Source organism: Helicoverpa armigera, chromosome 5, assembly GCF_030705265.1.
Source record: "Helicoverpa armigera isolate CAAS_96S chromosome 5, ASM3070526v1, whole genome shotgun sequence".
Classification (NCBI taxonomy): Eukaryota; Metazoa; Arthropoda; class Insecta; order Lepidoptera; family Noctuidae; genus Helicoverpa; species Helicoverpa armigera.
In genome coordinates this window covers 6,551,342-6,579,264 of record NC_087124.1, presented here as the reverse complement: position 1 = coordinate 6,579,264, position 27,923 = coordinate 6,551,342, and the positions used below count along the sequence as shown (strand labels likewise).

Below are 27,923 nucleotides of genomic sequence, written 5' to 3'. Positions count from 1 at the left end.
CCTATAAAACTGTTACCACTGACGTGAAGTTGACTGTACCTACAACGTAATTTCCTAACAATAGTACCTTGTTATAGTTATTACCATGCTTACATTACCATGCTGTATCTGGTATATTTCACATCCTTTCAAACCTTTAGTGGATGCTGTGAGCATTTTGCCGTAGAATTCAAAAGAATGACTGCATCTCCAATAATGCTAGCGACCTAAATGCCTTCTAGTAGGTGGCCACGCTTTTGTTGTCAAGCTATGCCAAAATTCACTAGTTCCACTAGTCACTAGATAGTCTATGTCGTAGTATAGACACAAACATATTATTTGATAATAATGTGTCTACAGTCGTATGTCCTTTGCTCGTTTAATTTTTCCACGGACAAACTGTGGAAAACCCTTGTTTACCCACGCGTAAAATTCTTTTCTAGCTAAACGTTTTTAGTTATGTTAATAAAGTGGCTGAAATAAAAACTACAAAACATTTTAAACTTAAAAAGCGCAATCTTTGCTTTAAACTTATATTTTCAGAGAAAAGTATAATTTTATTGCGGCCATTTTATTATCATATAGAATACCTCACATGCGTCTCTTTGCACGCAAGACAAATTAGTTACAAAGAGAAGGTCGTTACAAACCAAAGTTGTATGCAGTAATATTATATTTTTGTTTTGAAGCAGGATTAGCGAAATGGACGCTCTGCTCTTCGCGTTGTCATTTGAGGTGGTTTTACTGCAAATGAGGATTTTAGGTGAGTTCGTAATACCTATGTCTGTTTCGACCCTTGTTTGTGAAATTGTGAGTATTAAAGGTAAAAAGAAAGCCAAAAGTGAATTTATTTTATTGTTTGCGTTTCATCGATAAAGGCACTAACTAGTTTGTAACATTACCTATATAGTACCTAATGTAAATGCCTAGGTAGGTACTAATACGGCTTGGACTAGAATTAAAATGCTATTAAAACAAGTAATAATTACAAAACCAGCTGAACGGGAAACTATTATGGAATAGAAACTATACAACTTAAATGAAATAACCACACAGTTTAACACACGGAAACAGAATCTCTATCTATGTACAGATTAACAGATGTATGATTTCTTCTCATGGTAGTTTTTTCACCCAAAACTTATCAAAGTACCTATCCGTACCACCTAGCAGCGCCATCTACCGTCACCCTGGCATTCGTTTACAGAAGGCAGTGCGGAGCTGAGACTAGCTACATGGCGGCCTACCAACAAAATCGAGAGGCTACAAAAGGACAAACTCGTGAAGGACCGGTAAGTTGTGCTCGACTGTGGGGAGATGGCGTTACAACTACGTAGGACGGGAAATAAGTTCTTTAAACACAATACTCGTAGGCAGTGGCGGATTTACAAACTTGCCGCTAGTAGGCCATTCAATTTTTGCCGCCTCTAATGATTGTGAACTTAATGATATTTTTGTCAGTTACTAGATTATTTTTGCAAGCCTCAATGTACCGAAGAGTTTAATGTTAACAAGTTTATATGACAGCGACTTTGAAGCGTAAAACCTCTGTAACTTTTAAACGGCTCAATCGATTTTCATCAAACACTAAAAAAAATCTAAATTGAAATTGGTTCATTCGTTCGGGTGCTATGACGCAGTGGCGACGTAGCATCGGGTGGCACCCGGGGCGGACTACCTATTGTGCAGCCCCCCCAAAAAAAAACGACAAATGTAAAAAGTTTTCTGTTCCAAAACTTAATAATTTTGTACCAAAACGAGTAAAAAAAACGGCGTAAAGTGAAAAAGTCGCGAGCGAAGCGAGCGCGAATTTTTTTATAGTTTTGGTACACAAAAATATCTATCCAAACAAGAGTGGAAAAAAGGCACTGCTAAGAGAAGAAGCCGCGAGTGTAGCGAGCGCGAAATTTTTGATGTTTGAGACGCAATAATACCTAAAGAAATCAGAAAATAGCCACTGTCAAGTGAAAGGCGCGAGCGCGAAATTTTTTGAGTCTTGGAACACAAAAATATTCAAAGAAGTTTGAAAAAAACCAGTGTAAAGTGAAAAAGCTGAGAGCCCAGCGAGCGCGAAATTTTTCGAGTTTTGGGACACCAAAGTCCTCCACTCTCATAAACAGCTTAGAAATCGTCAGTTTAGAGCGTCAGTTGTTTTTGCTACTTCGGTGCTTTAACTTTTTGTTAGATTGAGGACTCGAAAGAGCGCAGAACAAACCAGGAACTACGAAAGAAGCCGCGAAACCGCGAGCGATTTTTTATTTTATTTTTATTGAAACGCTATTAGAATATTTTAAAATTCATGATCACGTAAGTAGGTACCTAAGTATATATTACAGTTTATTAATTTTGCGTTTATTAATCGTCTATTTATATATGGATTGTGTACTCATATACTCAATTATAAAAAAAACCTGTAAAAAAAAATTGCTAAATTTGCCGCCCCTCTAAATCTGCCGCTCTAGGCACTGGCCTACTTGGCCTATTGGTAAATCCGCCACTGCTCGTAGGTCTGCTTACCTCTGTCCTTTACTGTCGTAGATACTTAGGAACCAAACCGCTGTACTATGAACTTGACTTCAGCTAAGAAAAATCATCACGAAAATTTTGATATAGGTATAAATTACAAAATAAACTATTTCAGAGCTTTGGTGAAGGATGTGATAAGAGGAACTCTAATAGAGGTCGCTGAAACTGGGAAATGGCAGTCGGTGAAGAACGCAGTGGAGTTGCTCCAACAATCGGAGACCGATGTGGAGTCTCTTCGACACACCAACATGCAACTTAGAGCGTAAGTAACCTTTCGACCCATTGAAGAGGAAAACCCTAAATTAGATTGAATTGAAAGTATCAAACAATTGCAAAGTTAAACCCCAGACTCGATTGAAAGTACCAAACAATGGTTTCCTAGAATAAATCGGGTCTGGACGAAACACGTAGACTCTTTTAGGCCATAAAATTAGAACGTTTGTAGGTTTGGATCTACCTACTAGAATTTATTACTTCGTATTTTGTTTTAGAACTCGCAATGCCCTTGCAGCAGAATTGGAAGCCAAAAGAAGTCAATGGGCGATGGAGCTTCGCAACGCTGATCAGAAAGTAGCTGTTCTTCGAGACAAAATGAGTGTAGGAAACTAGCTAGATATTAGCACTTGTGTGTTTCTATGAAAGTAATAATTACACAAAGTGATAAACATGCTGATGCAGCTACTTCCCAGTATACAGCGCGGTTTGCGATGCAGCCATTATGAGATCACCGATGCGTTACTGGGAGAGTAAAACATGTAGTTCCAAGAACATTTGTGAGAAAGAGTTACAATAGCTAGGCAAAGTCCGTGCGAATAGACTTGGACTTTGTCTTCCAATAAAAACGTACCATAACCACAATGATCATCTAACTAACATAGAAACAATATAATTATTTATGTTGTCTAGACGATGTAACATAAATTAATAAATTTCTCTTAAATCATCACGTTATAATTTACATTTATGTTTGAAAGAGAAATTAATTTTGCTTGTCTTGGCCTCCTAGCAGGAAAATCAATTAATTTGATTCGCTGGAACTCAGTAACAAGTAACTACATCTAACGCAACATTTTCTCGGTATTCTTATACTTGCTTGACATTATAATAATAACTAACTGAGTTAGGGAACCGACCGAAACTAACATTAATATGTATCAGCATCAGCAGAAAAAATTAAATGTTTTCAGTGGCACTTCACGATCTCAAGGCTTGCTTGACTTTCCAATTTCATCAGTATTTCTTACGAAAAAATTTTTTTTTCCATATTATCTAGACTTCTTTGTTACCCACTAATCAAACACCAAGTGACAGGCAAAACGGTTACTTCATTCATTCATAGTTATTGATTGCAGGATGATCTCCACAACGCAAACACACGTCTTTGCTATGCTGAAAAATGGCTATTTGCACGGTTCGAGTCCTTGGAACTGAAGTTGGATGTGCCTCGACCGCCCAAACCGCGACCTGACCACGAGCATCGCGTTCATGAAGAGTTGCTCAAAGCATTTGATCTGCAGATCAAAGTAAATCCAACCCGTAAAAATATTTATGTCTCAAATTATACCTAAGTATAATTACGTTAAGTTTTTGGATACCACTGTCTTCTCACACGGAAGATTTACTTCCATTTGCATCATCATCTATCTCCTGATATTGTCCACTACTGAAACGATATCTCTTCCAATCGCCAACTGTTCCGGCCTAATGAACACTTACAATGGAACATAATAACTATCTGTCTACTACAATACTATGTGTTGATGATGAATGCTATGTGTAGGAGTTACCCACCTATGATTTCTTCATTACATAACTACAAACCTACTGTGAGTGTAACTACTTCGAGGCACCCTACGTAACTAAGAAATGTTATAAATTCCTGTAAATCTCAGAATAATCAATACTTATTGAGTAGGAGCGTTTCATGCGAACTTAGTTAGGTGAGCCTTATTTAACTTCTGCGAAATGTATTGAAAGGAACACGAGAAAGCCCTGGAGTACTGGCGGCAGCGTTACGACACCGATATTGCCGAAATAAGCTCCAGAGGTCAAAGGAAATTGGAGCAATTGCTTATTGCTAGCGGAAAGAGACAGGAACTGCAAAAGTTGGTAAGTTACTTAGTTACATCGACATTAGAATGCCTACGAATAATAAATATTTGGGCAAAAAAATTAGCCACTTCACCTTATGTACTACCCCTGTATTAATACCTACTCTTCCATCTTCCTGGCTTTAATGAATAATTTTCAACTTTATCGGATGCAAGTGTCCACAATCTCAATTTTTTGAGGGCTGGATCTGCGTCTATTTATTATAAAAAAAAAAAACATTCATCATCCTCCGAGCCTTTTCCCAAACTATGTTGGGATCGGCTTCCAGTCTAACCGGATTCAGCTGAGTACCAGTGCTTTACAAGAAGCGACTGCCTATCTGACCTCCTCAACCCAGTTAGCCGGGCAACCTGATACCCCTTGATTAGACTGGTGTCAGACTTACTGGCTTCTGACTACCCGTAACGACTGCCAAGGATGTTCAATGACAGCCGGGACCTACAGTTTAACGTGCCATCCGAAACACAGTCATTTGGTGTCTACGATATACTTAGAAAGTACATACAAACTTAGAAAAGTTGCATTGGTACTTGCCTGACCTGGAATCGAACCCGTGCCCTCATACTCGAGAGGTTGGTTCTTTGCCCACTAGGCCACCACGACTTTTTTTTGACTAAAAAAACATTATTTTGCAAAATCTTTGTTTTAGTACGACCTTCATCAAGGTGAAATGCGAAGTTGGTTGACATTTAAACGAGAACGTGCTGCTCGTTTAGCCCGAGAAGAGAAATTGCGACTTTCTGCGATGCGCATACAAGCGTGGTGGCGGGGAGTTATGGTGCGGCGAGCTCTTGGCCAATTCAAATATCTGCGAATAACTAAAGGAAAAGGCAAAAAGAAATAAAATCTTTGGAATAGTGAAAAGTTTTATAAATGTGTAATTCATTTTCTTTCAATATATGGATTAGCTCTTTATGATAAACTTAACTACTGCGAACTGATTTAACTTATTATTTATTAAGTACTTAAACAATTATTATTTAAGAAAACATAAAGAAATACACAAAAAATTACAATCTTTATTTTAAATATTCGTCTTAAAAAGGAACGTTATGACGTATTTTAGTTTGACAGACGTCACAGTGACACTAATGCTAAATGTCAGTTGCGCGCTGCAGGCGGCGGCTGGCTGTCATAATCGCTGTCAGTCGCATGCGTTTGCTCGTGGAAACCGGTGAGATTTGTGTTCTTTTCATAAATCGAAAGTTAAGTTACCGATATAAATATTAGTATAAATCAAAGTAATTTATTAAATAAATATACGAACAGTTTATAGAGTGTGGTGTAACACAACAAATTGTGATATATACTTTGAAGTAAGAGTTTGCGGTATTTTCAATTCTTGGAAAGTTGGACTGTCATCCAGCAGATTCGGTGAGTAATGCCGTATATTTTTTTTATTTGAAAAGCTTTAGATTACATGCCTTGTGTGAAATGTACATAATGGAATATGAACGTGATGCTATTTATATTTTGTATTAAGCACAACTCGTGTTGTTAAAACATGGTTTTGCACTAAATTCACAGTTACGATTTCAATACGTTTTGCTAAGATTCGTGCAATAATATACTTTCACTTGCTATCTTTCATCACGGCCTTTTCTATTTGCATTATTCTTACTTTCAGTCACTTTCCTTGCATGCACATTTTCCTGTTTTTCTAGTACCCTGAGGTATTTTATACAATATTTGGTACTTTTTTTAATGTTTTTCTTTTTCATATAATATATAATAGTCAGTTTGGTAGAGCCAGTTGCACCACTCACTTAAGTATCAAATAATTTATTTAGTGGTTGGATTACTTTAAATTAAAAACATTTAATTACTAATTCAAAATGAACCTAATAAACTTATATCTCACTCAAAGGCTTCTATTAGCTGCAAAATAGTCAGGGTTTTAAGTTAATACCTGTATGCAACATAGACTTGTGGGATGAAATTAATAGTCTTGTATTAAATATGATAACATTGTTGTCCCACAGAGTTACTAATATAAAAATAGGTTTTAACAAGAAGAATGTTCCATATTAAACCTTTTTGCATACTTATTTGAAAATTACACGATTCATTATCAAACAACATGCAAAAAACACCATAATATGCACAGCAATTGTATTGGACTTCCCCCGTTTATTTTTCCTAGACACTCATTCAAATGTTTCCTAATCAAAACATATGTTACAATGGTCACATTATTTCCATCAAAAACTATGCATGTTTTGTTTCACATTTTTATTATTACATTCATCCATTCTTTACAGTTCCTACAAGTTTAAACAAGTACCATTGCATCACTATTTGTAATGCTTACTAATACAGTCATATTAAGATAATAAAAATAGTTTTAAGTATAAAGAAATCTTTATATGATGGTCTTACAATCTGTACATAACTAGAGCTTAATTACATGTATAAACAAGAACACTTCATATTAAATCAGATTACACACACATACTGAGAAAATTGAGTCATAAAACAATATTTTAGAGTTTGAAGAGTTTAGGTGATAACTAAAGACAAAATTATGTCAACATAGCAAAGTAAAGGAAAATTAAATGTACATAAAAATGCATAGTATGCGTCCTGGCAAAATACTAACTTGAATACAAATGTTTGAGCAAACTCATGAATGGCTGCTCGAGATTTAAGTACATTTAGATTCCATACAGCCTTGGCAGGCAACATACTGTGACATTAATAGTTATTCTAGAAATTTATATTAAAATTAAGTACGTTATGTATCTAAGGTATTTTCCATTCCAAGCAATACAGAATAGATCAGTTAATAAAGAACAGTTAAATTAAAATTGAGTTAAAAAAAACTGCCAATTAGTAAAAAACTTGGTTGGCAGTGTTTTTGCGCGGCTGCACAAATGTCACCGACAGAGGTGGTATATGCAGTCGCGACATACGGAGGCAGTACCGTGCGCGGTAATTAGTGCGTTAATCGCACTAACCGGGTACACAGTTGATGCAAGTGCGTTTCCGAGAAGCCGATCAGCGGAGCTCGCGGGAGGAGCGGCAAATTGCCGACAGATATGTGTGCCGCCTGTCGGTAATTGCAAAAATCACTCGCCTCACCGCGGAACGAGCTTGTGGTCCTTGTATTACAAGAACGACTCGTGTGTGCAACTACTGTATATCTAAATACATGTATAGCTCACATGTAGCGTGTACTCGGATGCTGCCGACTGCAGAAGTGCAGATATTCGGTTGAATCGAGCACGTAAGCAATGCGACATGTTTCGTTTATCGCGGCATTATCGTTTCCACGTTATTGCCGATCCCATTCTCAGTAAACTTGATAGCTTTTCAAATCGCAGAAACGAGCGATATAGCGGCATTTTACCTTTCCATGCAATATTAATTTTGATTCAGTATTCATAAATCAACTTAGTTTTAGTATCGTTTTTTTATCAAAAGCATGAGAAAAAGAAAATAACTCTTTGTACACAGTTAAGGGTGCGAAATTCTTTCATCTTGTTGTTTTAATGAACCTTAATTAGGTACTTACTATTGATTGGTACAGGTATAGGTACCATCATCGGCTCTTATTTGATGGGCTAACCAACAGCGACACTCCCTCAGTTTCATGCTTACCTACTACCCAAGGCTGAACATGATTGACATGTTTGTCAAACTTCCCAGCGACTGAAACGGATACACAGGCGGAATATTTCTAATTAAAGTCTATTGTGATCGCCGTGTAATTGTTACACGATAATTTTACATCGTCGATTAGGTATGATTTCAACGTAGTCATGTACCAAAAAACTAGTCACTGCATTGCCATTAAGTATTGCTTTTCTAAGAACGACTGGGTTAGGGCCCCGTCACTCGCGCAACTACCAATTCTAGGAATTGCTTATACCTAGGCCATTTTATTTAGTAATTCCTATGAAAGATTATTATATTTAATATTCAGATAGGTTTCAAACGATTCTTATTACTTATTTCAGGTTCATGTATTTTTAATCTGAACTTTAATACAATTTTTAATGAAAGTAAAGGGGTTTAGAGACGCACTTCATTTATCATTGCGTAAAACATCTAAGTATGATTTGTTTAATTCATAAACCAATACTTAGCGCAAAATGCAAATACGCTACTAAAACAAATAAGTTCATAGGTACCTACATGTTCAGTAGGAATGTGCTAGCATTAAGTAATCACTTTAAAAAGGCTATACAGATGTATTGATGAAACGATAATTGCAAGGAACCTACAACAAACCTATTTAATACCTAGGTAATGTTGCATGGTTACCGCGTGCGAGTAACATGCAGACTTTGAAGTGAAGAAAGAAATATCCAAAGATTGTACTTAAATGAAGCAGCAACAAAGCTGAAAGCATTTTTTGAAAGCTGTTTTACTTTTGTCTCAAGTTTTATTTCATACAGCTCCCGGATTTACACTTCATTCTTTCGCTAAGCCGTCTTACCGCCGCTCACTTTTCTATTGTCTCTTTAACTTTGAAGTTTTGTTGTTTTAAATAGCTCAAAACACAGCTTACGTCCTAACCTAACGGTATTAAGAATCGCGACAATTAGTACAATGCCAATTATGCCAGGACTGACTATCATAATAAACTTAATCCTTGTACCATAGTGTGGTACTTTCTGTCAAGGTCGAAGTGATCGATTGTTCTATCATGACCGTGTTCGAAACCCGTTACAATTTCTAGTAAAATACAATTACGTAGGTAGGACTACTAGTTAATTTCTATTGTATTTCATGAAACAGCAAAACTGTTCAACTTTATGCCGAGTTACATAAGAACCGTAGTCGCAGTTTGTTTAATTCTGCGAATTTAGGTACAGTCTGTTAAAGTTGTTAAATTGATTTTCCTTTACCTTTTCCTTGCTACTTTTTTAATGCGGTTTAGCTACATTTGTGAAAATATTATGCGAACTCGGAAAGCATACTTAATTGAGTCAAGTTTCCTTGGTTTTTTGATCGTTCATATCTATTTCGTAATAAACGCAAACTTTAGGGAAAATATCAAAATGTCCATGTTTATGTCATACCTACTTACAGAATGAATGCGTTCATTAATTTGGTGAAAAGTGGTACAACGAAAAATAGAGCTACATATATGCGTACCTAATTCATTTCAAATTAGCATTTTGTTCAAGATGTAGAATGTTTTAAGTATCGGCGCATACATTATTAACTTCTATTAATAGCCCTAGGTACATAATGAACCAATCATAAGTAGGTTCTACTTCAAGATACTAAACTGACGTCAATTATGTTTTCTGTAAATACAAGTGTTTACATGCTTATTACTTATTTCATGTGTCTGTTGTGTTTTTTCAGAGAATTTTCAGTACCTAACACAATACGCATTACAATCCAAGGAATATGAGTCACGGTAAACGTACCGACTAGTGTTTAAACCATTAAACATTTAAATAGGTCTAAAGGTTATTAAATACTTGTCAAGTTCAAATTGTGTTGTTATGGAAATTACAATTGGTGTACAATTATAGGTACATATCCAAGTGATTTATTAAATCCGACCGCTAATTAATCTGCAGAATCCAATGTCAGACGTGCCTACAAGCAAACTTACATACTTAATAATTAATACTTCAATAATTATTTCAGCAATGCAATTTTCTCATTCTGAGAAAACTCTATTACTTATTAGAATATGTATTTCAATCTCGTTTCTGAAAAGGCTATTATTTGATATGCCTCTCTCTGACAAAATGATTCTAATCAACCTAGTAACATGCTCATGTGTCTATTAAACATTGGTTAGATTGCGTCATTATTTGAAACAAAAAAAAAATGTATACAAAAACAATTACTTAACCAGGTATTTCCCTATGTGATTCATTGTGTATTTATGCTATGATTACGTTGTGACGGCTAGAATGTTGATTACACTCGATAAGAAAATATCTCGTCGCCATAATTCGACTTGTTATCCTCCACATAATACCAATACCCTTGTACACCCTCAGACTGATTTGATATTATTACTTTCACATGATTGCGCTACGTGATCCATCATTTTGTTGTTGCTATGTATTGAAATTGACCTACTTAAGTATGTCTTTCTTGCTACCATGACAACCCTGGTTTCGCCTACAGTATATTTTCTGTGTTTCTAGGATGCTTCAATAGGTCAAAATGTGTGTACAGACAGCGTGGTGTGGCCTACTGGGCCTGCTCGCTGTGTCGGGCTTGACTTCCGCACAAGGGGCCAGCTACTGCTCAGTCAACACCTTCAGCACGAACACCACGTGGATGCAGTTCACGAAGGAGCCAGTACCCCTCGAGTACGGCTTCGAAGACAAGTTCAAGAGCATCCACTGCTGTGTGAAGGGTTACAGGAGTATTGAATGGTAAGTCTTCAGAATTACTCACAGTTTGCTAGAAATATTCTTTTCATGCAACACGCCCCAGCGCTAGAAGTGGGCGTCCTGCCTCAGTGTCAAAGTTGTGTTCAGCGAATTTCCAGTCGCTTCCTGTTAGCATCGATATTGCTTTGATATCCTAGAACAAGTTCCAATGAAACAACACTTTTCACGGTATTAATGCAGCAACAATTTTCCGAACCCAATGCAATTACTTTAATGTAGGATTAAAAGCAAAACCTTACTGTACTAAGTAATGTTGTTTTTTTGTAATGAACATTAGAACTATAAGTTTTATTATAATAATTAAATCTTATACTTTATTACTTTATAAGAATAACATTTTTCCTTAAACACTCTTTGAGAAAGATTTCCTATATTCCACAACACAAAGACAAATTAGTATGAACATAAAATAATCGACATAAAAAAGGTATCATTGGAGTTTATTCGCCGATGGACCTTTGCTTGATAAAAGCCTAAACAAAAGAAAAACAACCTTCATATATGTTAAAAATATCGAGTTTCCGACAAGAAACCCACAAACGTAAATATAATAAGTTAGCTAGAACTTTTTATTATAGCCGGAAACCTGCCAATTGCATGCCGCCCGTGGCGATATTTCATTCATTTTATTTATCGCCATAAGTATTAATTTGTATTCAATTTATTCTCTCTCCGCCTCAATTGAAGCATTTAATTATTTCGCCTATTTATACCTAATTGAAATGTTATTGTAAATAGGGACATATTATATTTTATTTCTCTAATAAAATCATCATAATAAAATGCGTCAAGAACCAAATATGATAAAATCGTTCGAAGTTTCGGTACGGTGGTACAGGCAGGTGTGCGCTACCGCTGCCGATAAGCACAAAGCTTCTAGGAAATAATGTCCATTGTGTGCGCAAAAATAATTGATAATCGCCTAGTGTGTCAATGGGCATTGCCCCCACTCCTTGTGGCCAATGCTGCGCTTACATCGCCGCCGCCTGTACCGTCCACAAAATATTAATGACCTCCGCCGTGAGAAATAAATATATCGATAAATGTTACTTACACGCAAGTCACATCTAGACATAAGGTGACGTCTTAACGAGCCATGTGAATGAAACAAAATTGAAGCAGATTTTTTATTGAATTGACATTATATTATAGAGAAAGGTGGAGAGGTTTATTTATAGCTCTACAATTCCCTGAAAATGCTAGACTTATTGAAATCTCTGCGACGGAATGATATGAAACGTAATCCTTTGTGTACTGGATTTCAATCTTAATACTCGCTTTGCGTATTGAAATTGATACTGCGTAGTCTAAATATTTCAGTTAAGAATATGTACATTAATTCACCATGTCTACACGGTACTACGTCTTTCAATATTGCAATATAAACTTCATTGACAGGATTTGAATCGCAATGGATCTGTTCCTTCGTTTCGATGCGGGAAGACCCGGTTCGCTGAGCTCTTTGAACCCTCCAATTGCTAATCTTATCTGCAGATAAGTCTACCTCTATATAATTTGGATCATAATTGAAAACGCTTGCTTGAAACCCATTCCGATTTGAATTATAATGGGAAGATCTTAAGTTTGCGCAAATTAATTTGGAAGTTGCCAGAAATGAAAAGGACTCATCCTCCTCCGAGCCTTTTCCCAATCATGTTGGGGTCGGCTTCCAGTTTAACCCGATTCAGCTGAGTACCAGTGCTTTACAAGAAGCGACTGCCTATCCGACCTCCTCAACGCAGTTACCCGGGCAAATGAAAAGGACTGAATTTCATAAAGTCCATATGTACACATTTAAGAAATACAAACAACCGAATTGAGAACCCCTCCTTTTTCGAAAATAAACAAAAACTAATAAAATCAAAAAGTCGCTTGACAAGAGAGTGCTGAAATAATAAAAAGCGTGTAAAAACTATCAGTTTCCCATATCATCTCTCTTTTGGCATGGTACTGCAGTTTTGCCCGTATGCCAGGGAAAATTACCTGCACATAGATTAAAAAGTTATATTATTAATAGGAAGTAGGATGTTACATAAAATGATATATTTCTTTTTGATGAAAAACTCAGATAACCATACCAATATTGACGTTACAGTGAGTGCCAATTAATTTCATGCAGTATGCGACACAGTGTGCGCTGTAGTTCTCAGTAAAAGTTTTAACAATTATGCCCTTGATGAACAGTTTGTGGTTCCAGTAACCGCGCTTTCCTGTAGGCAAAGTAAAAAATCAATTGGTATTGCGATTTCATCGAATTGCCTCGTCACACGTGCGCTATTCAAAGTAACTGTGTTGCATTGTTTGTGCACTCTCTGCTCCGTTTTTAATTCAGTCGAGGAAAATTAATTTCCTGCTACAACCTTTTATAAGTGCTTCACAATGCGGACGTGAGTATGCTCTCGATGAAAATGAATTAATTATATTGCTTTAAATTACCATATCGAGCTCGATCATTTACTTATCTATTTGAAGATGTGTCCTTCGCGCCACTTAAATAGAGCAACACTTAACTAATAACTATAGGGTAGTATTTAAACGCAAATCAAAAAATATCCTTTTTCTATGCAATAAGATTCCGAATTCCCATCAAAATTACTGATTGCACAGCAAAATATTCAACTCAAAATATCACTAAACACACTACAATTTATTTTCGCAGCGTACAGCGATTTTTCCTAAAGCAAAAGCTTTTTCATCAATGCACAGCTAATAATCTTAATGCACATTATACATGTTAACTCTTTTTCTTTTAAATATAGCTTCTATTTTTATATTATTTACAGCAGTTTTTCAGAATGAAACAGCATTTTATTTGTCTCAGTCATCTTATTATTTATTAATTACGGCATAATGAGACCAGCAAAAAAATATAAAATTAAATACAAAATTGTAATTTATTGAATTATTAAAGCGCGTCTTGCTTTCGCGGGGCGTACACGTTTCCTTTTTTGCCCTAATAATAATAGGCAACATTTTTAGCTTCTGCAGCTGGCGCCACGTACTTGAGTCGGATCGCAAGTCCGATGATATGCTTGCATATACATACTATAGTTCTTTAAAAAAATAGGGCTGGTGCATTGTCAGTCATTGTCAGTATTTCCTTTTGGCATACATTTCATATAAGTAGTCATTAAAAGGCTACTACTATAATATCATATTTCAGAATGTTTATAGTCAGAATCATCTTTTGGCATAGTTTTGGAATTTTTATTTTCCTGTAAGAAGCATGCAAACAAGCCTGAAGCATGAAAGCAGGCATGCAGCATGTAACCAGGCATGCAACATGGAAGTAAGCATGCAACATGCAGCAAGCATCACTTCTGTCACGGCTCCGGCGCTTCGTGGCTCCGGCGGTCAAATGCGAGCTTATCGTCGCAGATGATTTTCACGCTCACCACCGCAGCTTCGGCTTACTGGCCGGCCGAGCCGGCCAGCCTCAACCGCGTTGGCGAGCGTTAAAATTACCTGCTCCTCAGCTCGCAGGCCGCCTCGCCCCTCCGCGCCTACGCGGTTTTGAATTGCACTCTAGGGGTAGGGCAGACAAGACTACGTGGAGTCGGTTTTGCAGCGATTTGTTTTCGTTACTAGCTTCAATTTTTAATACAATATTTTTTAATTGAACTCTATCTTACTCACTCGCGCCACTCTGCACTCCAGTGACGAAAAAGCGCGCGAAGCCGCGAACCTTTTTCAGTTAATTTGTTCTGTTTTTAGAAATAATGCAATGTGACAGGATTTTTTTGTTATAATAATCATTTAATTTGTCGAGCATGGCTTCTTGAAAATTAAGACAAATATGATGAACAGGTTTTGTTGTACTTACTGGTTAATATGCGACTGGGATAGTTATTTTGCTATGAGATATGGAAAATTTGCTGTGCAGTCAGTATTAATGCTATGTATGTAGTATTTTTGTACAAGAATAAATTTAAGTGTATTGCATTATAATAAAAAAAGCAATGTCATATTGATGTATAATTTCGAATTATCTGCAGTTTGAGTGTTGTTAAACATTTAGTTTATTTGTAGTGAACTAAGTTATTTGATGTAAAAAAGAATATAAATGATGAGTATTAATTGATAGGCGATTATTTATTTGATATGCAATTTATAATATCCCATAACTATATTTCAAACTTTTAAGTAAACTATTGCCAAATAATGTCAGTTCGCACTTATCTATATTGTTTGGGATAGAATTATTACTGAGCATAAATCCACGGAGGTGTTATTTATCAATATGTACGGCATGAGTGCACCTGGTGCGAAAACAAGTACGATTCTCAGAAGTAGTGATTGCTACTCGTTACTCCGGCCGCCACCCGCCGCCTGTCCGCCGTCACCACCAGCATCCATCTTTGATGTATACCTGAACTCATATTATAACCGAGAAAAATACATATTTTACTCCTGCAATATAAAGGTTATGCTCACGTACAGCTCTTGGTAATGCCGCCACTACGAACAGCTTATTGTTGACCAACCTGTTTTTTACTTCTTACTAAATAATTCTAAGATTGTGCCATTCTGAATATAAATAAAGATATAATAATCTTAACAATACCCGAATGAACTACATTTATTTGCGTGACTCAGAACACTTGTGATATGAAAACTCTAGGCCGCCGGACCAATGGATTATGTCATTATCCACTTGTAACAACTGGTTAAATTGCAAAATAACCATAACATCATCACGCACCTCATGAAAGTTCTCAGTAATGTGCAATTATTGATTTCAATGTACAGTCGACAGATAATTACGGAACATTAAAAAAGCCTGTCATTGGATAGCAATATTTTTCTGCAATCACGAACATAAAAACTGTCTATCTTTAACCCAGATTATTGAAATAACTTGTGCATCACATTACAATGACTGCACCCCAGCTACATTATCGCAATTGATGAATCACGATCACCACTTACTTAATCAAATTACCGATTACAATTGGTACGATATGGCAGCCCTTGTTTGGCGCCACATTTATCAGATTGATGCCAACGAATCAATCGAGTAAATTATGGTTCCTGGTCAATATCTTCGTTCGCTCTGGCTGAAAATTTGCCTCTACATAACTCTTGGTCAGCGATTACTATTGCAATTTTACAATATGGATCTTGGATGTTTTGCACGTGGCTATAGAAAACAAAGACGATGGTTAGAACACCATGCTAGAAACAACCCTTATCAATATGTATGCCCCTAGTGCTAATAGGCTGTTAGTTTTGTCGTGTCTTTGTTACGTTTTAAAGAACTCTGAGCACAATAATCTATGGACAATTACTGTTAGCGTGATTATCATTTCCCTTCCAAAATCAGTCATAGTTGTTCGCGGGTCAATACCTAGAACTCAATAATTATTGGCTTCTAAGTTATGGATTCTGATTATACTTTTGTGTGGGTTTGTAGTACATATGCAAAATGTATGTACGCGCACAGTCATCTACATGTGTGTTGAATGTAGTCCTATTCGCGGATTGGCGTAGTTGTGCCAACGTCACAGTGATTTCGCCATAAAATAGCGACACGACTACGCACGTGGTAGGTACTTGCTTACCGGAGACAATTCCGAGAAATCAGTAAGTAAATAGTTTCATAACAAACCAAGCGCGTTACACAGCGATCGAATCAATAAATTAATATGCATAATACTTATGTATAAACAAGTCACTATTGTACTTTAGATTTTATTGATTCCAAGGATTTTATTGGTTTGATTAATGCATACAATGCAGGCCGTAAAATGGATAACCATCCCTTTGTTTATGTAGCTGCTGGTCTTTGTGTAAGGAGATACGACGACTGGAGAACTGGTAGACAGCCGGACACTATAGCATGACAGGTCGCCGTTTACCGCACATTACAAACTAGCATCGTAAACGCAGATTATCACAGCCATTGACAGCATCACCGACACTGACAAGGCAATGACTAATGAGTAGCTGTAAGCTGGTACTTAGTGTAAATTAATGCGTGAAATTAGTTCGCTTGACATTAGCGATTACTGTAATCGTGCAGTTAGTAGCATTAACGTCTTGTTGATGTTAATTTTTATTACCTTTGACGTTTGTAATAGGTAATTTTCTTTTTTTACCTCTTACTAATATAATCGTCAACATGACTGCGATGGCTTAACTGTCACATTTCTTACTTTGTGGTTAAATGGAGTTTGCGTGCTGAAACATTAAGAAATTCATGTGAAAATTCTATTTTTTTTAAACTACTATTTACTGCAAAGTTAATAGTGACTTGAATAATGGGAACAGGTGTACATCCATGCGTCTTAAGATTGTAGTTATTTCGGAGATTGCAATGAATCCAAGCACTTGAAGAGAATAACTTGCATAATGTATCTCAAATGCTTATTCTGAAAGTCTTTGTTGGTCGTTGTACAAGATTAATCTATCAAAGGCTATAAATCTTGGGAGTGGACTCAGGCTAGGCTTTCGCTGCGGTATCAGTCACGAGGGCAGAGCGAGAGTGACATGCGCATGTCAGTGTCTTGTAATAAATCCACCGCCAACGGCGCACACGCCAGAACGGGTTACAGCCTGGCAATTTTATTTTATTACCCCACTTTTACTTTTATGGTAAACTGCTTCCTACTGATTTAACCCTTTATTTTATTCAGTCTTTACAGGAGAGAATTAGATACAGTCACTGTTTTTTGCAGAAACAATTTTACATCCGTATCTGCCTGAGTTCATTGCAGCAGTTCAGCCAAGACTTGATTAATCACTTTTAGCTTCATATTAGATTGGCCAACATTGAACTTTATCAATATTCGTGTTGTCATACTGACTACAATTCTTGGTACTGTCGTGCTAAGTCAATGTTGGCGATTTTTTGTCACGTCTGATTGCTATCGGGCCGATAATGATTAGCGAGAAGCCACAATCTTGATATAACTTGTAGCGGATGTTCAATTGAAGTAATGTTTGTCTGTTGTGCGGAGCCGGGTGGAGTGTACCGTTGGGTCCTCATTCTTATTTAGTTGACAAAAGCTTGTTGTCGTTGTGAATAGTGTGCGGGTGTAGCTGGCCGGTCGCCGGTCGCGGCCGGTATCTGCGAAGGTATCGCACGTCGCCGCAAACCTGTATTGTGGCGGTTCCCGGAAGGCTCTTTGTTGCGCGCCGCCTCACCCCGCGCCCCCCGCCATGCATCGTCCCCCGCTGCTGCCTGCACCGCTGCTGTGGGAACGATGAACGATCTCTCCTGCTCTATACCCCACTCGTAGCTTGTTTATCACCGTTAAAATTTAAATGTCACGCATCTGTCTCTTATACACATCGAGATAATACCTACCGCAAATTCATTCTCTCATTGAAGTCATTCTGTGATAGACTGTATTGTAATAAAATTATTTTGGTGGTGTGAAGTTTTTGTATCATACTCGTTATCTCTCAAAGTCAACAAACCATTCACGGCGAGCACTGTTTAGTATTTTATCTTGTAAAAAAATACTGCACATTTGCACAGATTACCGCAAGCAATCGTCAAAACGGTTTTTACACTTTCTTCTCCCATAAATAATGTAAATCTTGATACACGCTCATTATATTGCGTTTTACTGTAAATGTTGCTCATTTCGTTTTGTATATTATTTGGGTGGTTTGACACCTTGCTCAATTTCAATTGATGTGTCAATAGAAGCAGCTCCTCAATATAAGTATCGGACTCTCCTAATGAAGTGGCCATAAAATACACAAAACGACCATGGACAACCCACTGGGCCCAAATAAAAACCGACAGCATGTCCTGACACGTTCGAATGACTCGATTTGTTCATCCGATTATTTTTAAAGCTCGACTTTATATAACCGTCCTCATTCAGGTAGTAGGCTTCACTTTGTTTTACAAATTCGGTGATTGTGTTATCTACTTAACACCGTGTAAAAGATTATTTGACATTGATACTGTTTGCCCTCGATCTTTGCCTACTTTATCTACTGAAATAATAAACATAGCTAAGTTGTATCATTGAAACGTAACGGAAATACAATTAAGATGAAAGCTAACGATTTCCTGAGCGTTCTCGGATCTGGATAATTAATACTCATAAATGGATTTCTTGTAATCAGCTCCTTGAGATAAGTTTTCGCATCTACCTTTACTATTTAGAGGTTTCAAGATCATCAAAATTCTTCTAACGGAAACAGGTCATTATGTAGAACTGAGGGAATTCTCGATTTAAAATTCCCAGACAAAGCGTTCGCGATCGGTCAGCGTTGATGAATCAGCCATGAGCCAGGTCATTTCTTTTTGTTCGGCGTATGCTCTACTAGCACACGGGACGAGAGGTCGAGGCTGCTCGTATGCGCACGCCACTCTTCACAATGGACCGTTTTATTTATCTACAATATTGATCTCCCTTAAGTTATTCTTTTTTCTCCCTTCTAAAGTAGGTAACAATTCCTTTGTAAATATTTTTTGTTCACATATTTCACCGTAGTTGTTATAGCAGACAAGGAGGTGTTCCGTATGAATAGAACCCCCAATTATATTGTATTGTCCTCCAAGATTGCTCCCGCCGCCGTATCCTTCAGTGGAGGGTGTTTGCGTAACATTTGTGATACTCTATTATTCGCCACTTTAATTCTCGAAAGCGTTTATCTTTACAGCTTTTGATCTATGATGTTTCATGAATAACATTACGCGAATGTGTTCAATTTATTGTGACGAAGCCTTTTTTAGGTGCCTTTGAGTTGGCCCTAATATACTCGTATTTTAGGTTTTCTTAATAACAATATTTCTTCTCAAACCTATCTTCATTCATAGTAATATAAAAATCCTTATATAGTCCGTTTTGTCCAGGAAACATGAAAGCCTGCAGGCACTCATAAGTTCGAGGACGTTCTTCGAATACCTCACAAATTAGTTATGATGAGCGGCTACCTGGGCGTCTATCTCACGATCATTAAATGGCTCTCGTCGTCTGTTGTGACACTCATGTCACATTGATGTGCCACATTTCTTACAACAACCACACAATCAGTTTTTATATAAGTAACTTTGTTTTTAGACATAATGCAATACGTAAAAGTATAATTTGTAATACGATTTATACGAGCACGTCGGACTGTCATTTATTTTGAAGTCCATTGCGTTTATTTTCTCGGAACAAATAGTCAAAGACCTCATCGCGATGTGTAAAATAGAAACGCGTGACTTTACCGGTACGCGACTACGCGTAATATAGCGACTTCATTCTTTGGAAAGCTGTGACCAGTAATGATTTCAAACGGAAATGTCAGTTTGCTGAGATCGCATGGTCGGGGCTCCGAGCAGCGCTGCAACCACCGGCACCGGTCCGTTCACACGCCGGTGTTTTTACTTCTCAAATACGTTCTATTCCAATAGCCAATATTGACATGACATGGATCGTCGAGTGCGTCCCCATTCTATAGTTTTTGTCAACCATTGAGAATTTAATCACCGTGTAATAATGTATTCTGTATTCAACTTTACGACATATTTTAAATTACCAATAAGATTGTCCAAATAGGTAAGTTACATATTTCTTTCATATCCTGGTAGCAATGAACTATTGACGATAAAATAAAAGATCATTGTAAGACCACCGTGTCGAACATTAGCGAGGAATGTCGCTCGCATGGGAAACCCGATATAGAACCTCAGGAGCACGGGACGGGGAGATACATATTAAATGCTTCATTGTGAACGCCGTGTCATGATAAAAATGAATGTCACATAATATTAGCTTCTCGAGTGAGAATATTAAACGCACGGAATGCGATTTTTTGCTGCGTCGATACGCACATTGAATCTGTGAATCGATCGCCCCGGTGTCAAAGCACCGGGCCTGAGCTTGCGTCTGCGTCGGACACTTAATTCTCGCCCGCATAATTCATGCAACAATAGACATTGCACAGTCGTCGAATCGTATGGGTTTCGAGAAATGTGGCGCGGGCTCGTTATGACGCCGGTGCACGTCCAACAAATGGCTTCATCGTGAAAATTAACATTCGGCCAGCATCTCGGCGGGCGCGGTCGCCGCCCCTCGCCTCCTCCGCGAACAAATATTGAATCGTCGCCGTTTGGGGACCTCCACTGAGGTGTCGCCTTCTCGCTACACGGGGACGAGTCAACAATTTTTTACTTACTCATTGTTAAAAAGAATTCATTCATGCTAAACTATGCTAGGTTAATTGTAATTGAAAACACGCGCTCCGTTTACTTGATAGCGTCATATTTTATTCGAACACGTTGCAGTGTGTAATGTCACTCGTCATTATAGGTACCTATATCATACATGATATTACAAATCATATTACAAAATATTTAATTTTAATTAGTTTTGAGGTTATACACTCTCGCGATATATTACCAACATTGAACTACTGTCGCAGTAGTCTAATTATATTAGCAGTAGTCTATTAGATAGATAATTATGACATTGATTTTAGTTATCATCCATGTCAACTGTTATAATAAACCTGCCGGAAGACCGGCGGACGGCAAGATAAGTTTTCCTACCATTTCAGGAATTCATCTATAAAAAGACTTAGGACGCTCTAATTTTATACAAGTAAATACTACTTGTACGATAGATACTTGATGAAATTCATGATGTAACGTTAAACCGTTGTTCCTCATCGTTGATATTAGAGCCCTTGTCTGTCGGACATATGCTAGCATCGGCCTTTAATTGGAATATCATCGTATACAATACAAAAGTATAGTAGGGATGAGGTGAAATTAATTCTAAAACTAACCAGTCCTCTCCTCACCTTCCAGTCTTTCAAGACTGGTAGTTATTCTTTCTATGACTACCTATGACTACTAGTATTGGAAGACTTGTACTAATTCTTTGGGGCTTCTTCCTATTCTTGAGGACTGTTAACGACCCACAATTCTGAAGCTGATTCTGAATTGAGCAATTTTGAGGGTTCTGGTTACAAACTGGTCACCCATCTACAGATCTCTGCCTAGGAGTAGCTAAACTATGATGGATCGAATGATGTGGTATTTACTTGAATTTAAATCGTAGTCTATGCTATTGTTGTGATTTAAAACATTGTAACCTACGTACTTGTTCACTGGGGGCACAAAAATAAGTCTTCCTTCATCATCCTCTTGCCCTTATCCCAACTGTTTTGGGGTTGGCGCAGCATGCTTTCGTCGTTCATAATCTTCTATATTTGCTTTCTAGCCATATATAGACTTAAACAAACCATCCATTGTTTCTTGGGTCGTCCTTGGGCCCACAAATAAGTCTTAAATAATATATCAATAGACATCCTTTGTATCAAGGATGACAAAGCAAACATAACCTTTAATAAATAATTTAGAGGAAAAAGGTCGATAACATGAAAGCTTTCAATATAAAGCCGGATTGAATGTAGACATACGAGCACAGACATTTGAAGGCTACTTAGTGCTTATACGACAATAGAGTGTCGCTAAGTTAGTATGTAATGTAGGTACTAACTACCCACTGAACCTAAGTATATTTAGTGTTTTAGTAAAATAATGTTAACAAAGAATGTCTACGTCAGAATGCGTCGTTAAATGAGTCGCGTAGGTGACTACTTCTTGGTATCTCACTTAATTGCCACTCAGATATTTAATAACACTCACAATGTCATGTTCGCAATTTACATAAGCTTTTTGCCGGAGCTATAATTGTTCATTATAATGTCTCGTAACTCGAGCCTGTTCTCGAGTGCTAGGGAATTATCCTAATTCAAGGTTAAACGCTGCATGCAAACCTTTTGCTTATTACAATAACACTCAATGTTTCACTCGATAGTGCATGCCAACAGCCTGATCCTGCATTTAGTGTCTCATAAATAATTCTACGTGTGTCGATGCAGCGAACGATTTCGAACATCCTGATGTAACTGACATACGTAGCAATTCTCAATCGCACAGCGCAGCGCATGCTAGTTGGTGGGATTATTAGGTATCGTCGACTACCAGGAAGACTAATTGCACGAGTATGTTTGTCGATATATGGGCCGATTAGCGAGAAGATGCTTGCGTGCGTGTAAGATCCGCCGCGCGGCCGGCCCTGCGGGTGCCTGCTGTTGTCCAGCGCACGCAATCACGCACATGAGCTTTCTAGCCGCTCATATTGCAATTTCTGCGTAGCCGCCAATGCAGTGTAAATGTCAATATCCTATACTTAATGCATTTAGAATATGACGCATATCTCCGAACCTATGAAATAATATCGTAAATCGAATATACGCTATCGCACGTGCATCTTGGCAGCGCGGTGCTTGGTGGAACTTATTATGCTGTCACCGTGTGTCGTGCGTCCGTCGGTCGCGACTATCTACAGAGGTGGTCAACGTATATTAAGACCAGCACGCACATTATGTCTGAATTATTTTATAATAAGTACATTTACCAGTGTTTTCGCACCATGATATGAGCAAGCTAACTTATGTTGGGAATACTCACAAAAAGTTGGTCATCTGAGACCACAAACAATATTTGTTGCCAGTTTACGACTTCATTTTTATTTCTGTGTAAGAGACTCGATGGAAGGTACCTATTATGAAAGATTGGCAACAAAATAGAAGATGATTCAGTCATTACTTCGAATTGTTCGGCCGACTAACCTTTGTTAAATACTTTTGAATGCTTAGTTACGTCCGCTGCTCTTAGAACGATCTTTATCAGGAATTGTGAGAATCTGAGAAGAGCAGCGTCGGCGGCAGCCGGCAGCCGGCGGGCAGCGCCCGGTGCCATCCAAATCGATCATTTTACGCACCCGACGCGCATAATGAAACAGTCATTTCCGGCCGTTTCGCGGAATTGAATATTTAATATTTCGCACAATCGAGTGGTCGCCGTCGGGGCACGCACGGACGACACTGCTGACTGCCACTACCCTTGTTAGTATTCGTCGCGTGACACGAAGCAATAATAAATTCTTGTGCACTTGCAGTTTCACGTAGTGCCAAGAAACCGCGATCGGCTACCGAATGCTAAAATGGGTATTGTTTGAATAAATACCATCTACTGTTTCGAAGAAAATGATAAATGGCAATTTATTACCATATTACAAGTAAAATTGTGGTTATCCAAATACCTAGACAAAATGCAGACAGTAACTAAATGGCATATTTTCGCTACGACTGGTACGAGGCACCGCTTGTTTATTAGAGCCGTTCGGATGGCGACAGTGGCGTTGTATTCTATAGAAACATTTATCAAATGATAGATTTCCATAATTGGTAGATGGTTCCTGTTTCCGATTACGCGATACGCTCACTTCATTTAAATACAAAAGCGTACCTGTACATTGAATACCGGTAGCTCGGTGTGCGTCCGCCCGAAATTAACTCCTATTCAAGCGCCTGTGCACAGCGTATTACGTAGTCTGCGCACACGACCGCTTCACATCAACATTGAAATTCGTACTAGAGTGCTTTTTATGAACATCGCGGCTTTATTAATCCATTAGCCACGTCGTAAATACTTGGCTAACTTAAAATATACGAAAAACGTTCAAGCAAGGCATTTTATTCAGCACTCTGGTACACAAATGATTATTATTATTTCACACACAATTTCTTTTTTATCGAATAACTAGGTAAAACGTTTTTTTTTATCCAATATCTTAATATAGATTTCTGAAACCGCGTTTTCATTATTGTACACATTAAAGAATTACAATTTACAAACAAGAATATATTAATACTTAAACCTAGCAACACGGTTTGATAAGCAGGAGAAAGCAAAAAAGGACAGTCATAGTGTGTTTTATATAATTTCACGGTAACAGGGAACACGTTAGGAAAAGCAGTTATCATAGCTGAATCGGGCGCGTACAGATGTGTCGCGGACGTCGCGCTGCCGATGTTCCCAGGCGTGGCGAAGCTGCGGCGGCATTCCTTGCCCATACGCAGCCGGCCGAGCCACCTGGCTGTTCCGGGACGCGTCATTACCTGCCTGCAGACTACATTCCCTGGACACCAGGAACGCAAATACAAACTACCGCCTTCCTCTCCAAACTTTTTCTTTGCGACTCATGAACATGACAGGTATGACAAACGCTCTCCCGATGTAATTATTAAGCCTGCTACGTTTTTCATACGGATAATTCTATTGATGTAGTTGGAAGCCGTTTTGCCTTAATACATCTTCTTGTTAAAGGTATCGGATCGGGTATCGACTTTAAAATTAGCTATTCTTAGGTCATATCTTCTTGCTGCATCGCTCTGTAAGTTTAAATTAGATGACAGCTTGTTTTCTTACTAGAAACAAACAGACTCATCATGACTAATGTGGTATCACAATACCACTTGAGAACATCACTTTTTCGTAATGTTCAGAAACGGAAATGTTTTTGTTATATGTTCACAACACGTAAGACATGTAAAGCCCAAACTATAGTTATGGAACTATTGGGTTCCCAGAAGTATAACTGCCGCGATCGATAGGATGGTTTTTGTATGATTACGGTTATCATTTAATTTACAAGAAAAACAGCTGCGAGGCGCAGTTCTAGGAAACAGTTAAAATACTGCAAATGTAACTATTTGGGTTATGGTCAGCCAGTGACGCATCGTCGTGTACAGTCTGAATCATTTTCTAATAAACTGCATCATGTAGGACAAGGTGGTCGTGAATACAGTTTATTGCGTTTTTTGTATCCGACACGCCCCTTCATCGTCCGTCCGAGGTCAGCAGTAAGAGAATAATGTGTGGTTGAAGTGGTCGCAATACTGTGTCCTTTCAGTTAATGGTGAAATGGTGCATCAGCAGCTTATGTATAATGTCCGTTGGCCAGGCGTGCGGTACATACAGTTGTCGCGGTCGGCAATACGAGGAACGAGCTGCGTCGTCGCCGGGAGATACCGCCGGTTTCTCGCTCACCTGTTATGCGATCAACTTTTTGTCGTGCACCCGGTACTTTGCGGTTTTTCTAATCGCAACATTCAAGTATTCACGACGCGCATCCCTAAACCGCACTAACTGTATGAAATTGCTACACTTGCAGCATGCAACGCTAGTTTCCGATGTTCCAAGTTATTGCCGCAACACTGTCATTAATACATAGGCACTCAAACGCAAACGTGTATTTACACTTGTACATATAATTACGAGTACCGCAAAAACGAGCCGGTGCATCTTATTCTCATTACTCTTTAACAGCTGTTGCCTGTCTGAATAAATGGCTGTATTTAGATTTATTGCTAAGCGAAATGTATCCGATGACATTCGAAAATTGCATACGATGAAATTTATTGGAAATCGTTATGTAAGTGTAAGAGTTATAACGACGTCGAGGCGAGGCGTGCGCGAGTGTGCCGTGGCGTCTCAGTGGCGTGGCGTGCGCCCCGATCAGCGCTTTGTTGCCGGCGCTCGACGCATTACTTTTCTGCTTGTTAGCTTTACAACAAGCAATAGCACCGTTACTGCAAAATGGGATCATATTTTCTGGTCTAAGGCATGTTTATTCACTTTAACAAATTAAAGTAATGCGTTAAAGTGGTAGCAGCCATAAATATCTGCGCATTTTTCAGTTATCTCATGATCTTTTCCTCAGATAGGAAAGCTCGTCATCAATTCTACATTTACAATTTAGTAGACAGTTAAAATGATAAAATCAACATTCCATATATGCCTTTTATGCTTTAACTTTATAATAACATATCAATTGTTCAATGTTAGGTTTTCCATTTCCCACAACATATAGCGATTATTATTATTGTCATCGGTGCGTGACGGGGCAGGCATGCGATTACACTGTAATGCAAGGGAGCGACGTCATTATGCGGCGTGTGTGTGTGTCAACTGTTCGCCAGAGAAGTATAATTGCGGTTGTTTCAGAGAAACGATCAGCATGCGAATGGCTCCGCCAACAAAGGGTTTAACCACGTAGAGAGTACAGCGCGCTCCGCCGTCGGTTCCTCCGGGCAGTGTCAATTTGGCGTCCGCACCGGGGCCGCTGCTAGCCCTAATTACTTCGAAGAATTGATGCAACGTGCGCTTCTCATTAGCCGCTCTCTTTGTCCTCTTTATAAAACCGTAATCGTATCGTCTTCCAAATGATGTCATCAAAGTTATAACACGGAATGAGTTCGCCCTTTACTCACAAACGTGTCGGCTGCGTTACGTTAACAAATGCTACTAGTACCATTTACCATTCATGAATTAACATTCCTTTCCATGATCCATTCTCCACGATGTCGGCGTTTATTAATTGACATTTGCTACAAATTCTTCACAAGCCATTGATGGGAGATATAAACATTAAACATTTATAGACGTGGTGTCTGTTGTACGTAAAAGGCTTTAATTAAGGTAAATTGATCAATTCGGAATGACCCCATCATACGGAAAGAAATATTGTAGCCATAAGTAAACCATTTTTTGTACCCAATCCAATTTGGGTATTGTTTACAACTCAAAATTACTATGTTCCTCGTCGGCCTAATTAAAATGATATACATTTAGATTTAGTTAATTCGAGGTGGACTGTGGAATGGAATCCACTTGCTAATAGGAGGTTGTAAAGATAAAGAGTTCGTTCACCTTTTAAAATCATTACTTGAATCTTGACTAATTCTCAGTTTTTTGTTAAACCACACTTAGTTCAAATGACGTCATCGGTCTCCCACAAAAAACCGGATACATTGCATGGCTGTTATAAATAACAATGAGCATTCGCTTATCAGCTGTAGAGCTAGAGGTATCATTAAACATCGCGAGACGTCACATCTCACGCTAATCACTTCATTAGGGATTTTCCTAAAGATTTGCCTCGTCACTATGCGTTTAGCAGTGTCCTGGATGAATCCACGAGCGCGAGCGTTACAACCAGCACACTCGTTGTTCTGATCCAACCCTCATATCGTATGTACCTTCTCGATGGTTGACACATACTGCAATAACCATTTCACACACAACCAGAACTCTGATATATTGTAAAATAATTTCAGTTGATG

At 38.1% G+C, this 27,923-nt stretch overlaps 2 protein-coding genes across 3 annotated transcripts in view; both read left to right on the top strand.

Moving 5' to 3' along the window:
• Positions 1–623: 623 nt before the first annotated feature.
• On the top strand, positions 624–5,471 carry LOC110370538 (dynein regulatory complex protein 9). Its single transcript, XM_049842272.2, has 7 exons — positions 624–742; positions 1,187–1,271; positions 2,621–2,767; positions 2,997–3,102; positions 3,858–4,028; positions 4,483–4,614; positions 5,267–5,471. The coding sequence occupies exons 1-7, from the start codon at positions 682–684 to the stop codon at positions 5,459–5,461; spliced, it is 897 nt and encodes a 298-aa protein (XP_049698229.2). The 5' UTR covers positions 624–681; the 3' UTR covers positions 5,462–5,471.
• Positions 5,472–5,744: 273 nt separating this feature from the next.
• LOC110370170 (uncharacterized) overlaps positions 5,745–27,923 on the top strand; it is a 37,994-nt gene continuing 15,815 nt past the window's right edge. For both annotated transcript variants that reach the window (XM_021325914.3, XM_021325922.3), the window contains exons 1-2: positions 5,745–5,991; positions 10,740–10,973. In XM_021325914.3, coding sequence (XP_021181589.2) covers positions 10,759–10,973 — 215 coding nt within the window. In that variant the 5' untranslated portion in view covers positions 5,745–5,991; positions 10,740–10,758. The remainder of the gene's footprint in view (positions 5,992–10,739; positions 10,974–27,923) is intronic.

Bases quoted from the DNA above. Each gene is read 5' to 3' on its own strand.
- LOC110370538 (XM_049842272.2), top strand. From the start codon at position 682: ATGGACGCTCTGCTCTTCGCGTTGTCATTTGAGGTGGTTTTACTGCAA. The intron at 4,029-4,482 runs GTAAATCCAACC...ATGTATTGAAAG, and splicing joins CATTTGATCTGCAGATCAAA to GAACACGAGAAAGCCCTGGA. The intron at 4,615-5,266 runs GTAAGTTACTTA...TCTTTGTTTTAG, and splicing joins GACAGGAACTGCAAAAGTTG to TACGACCTTCATCAAGGTGA.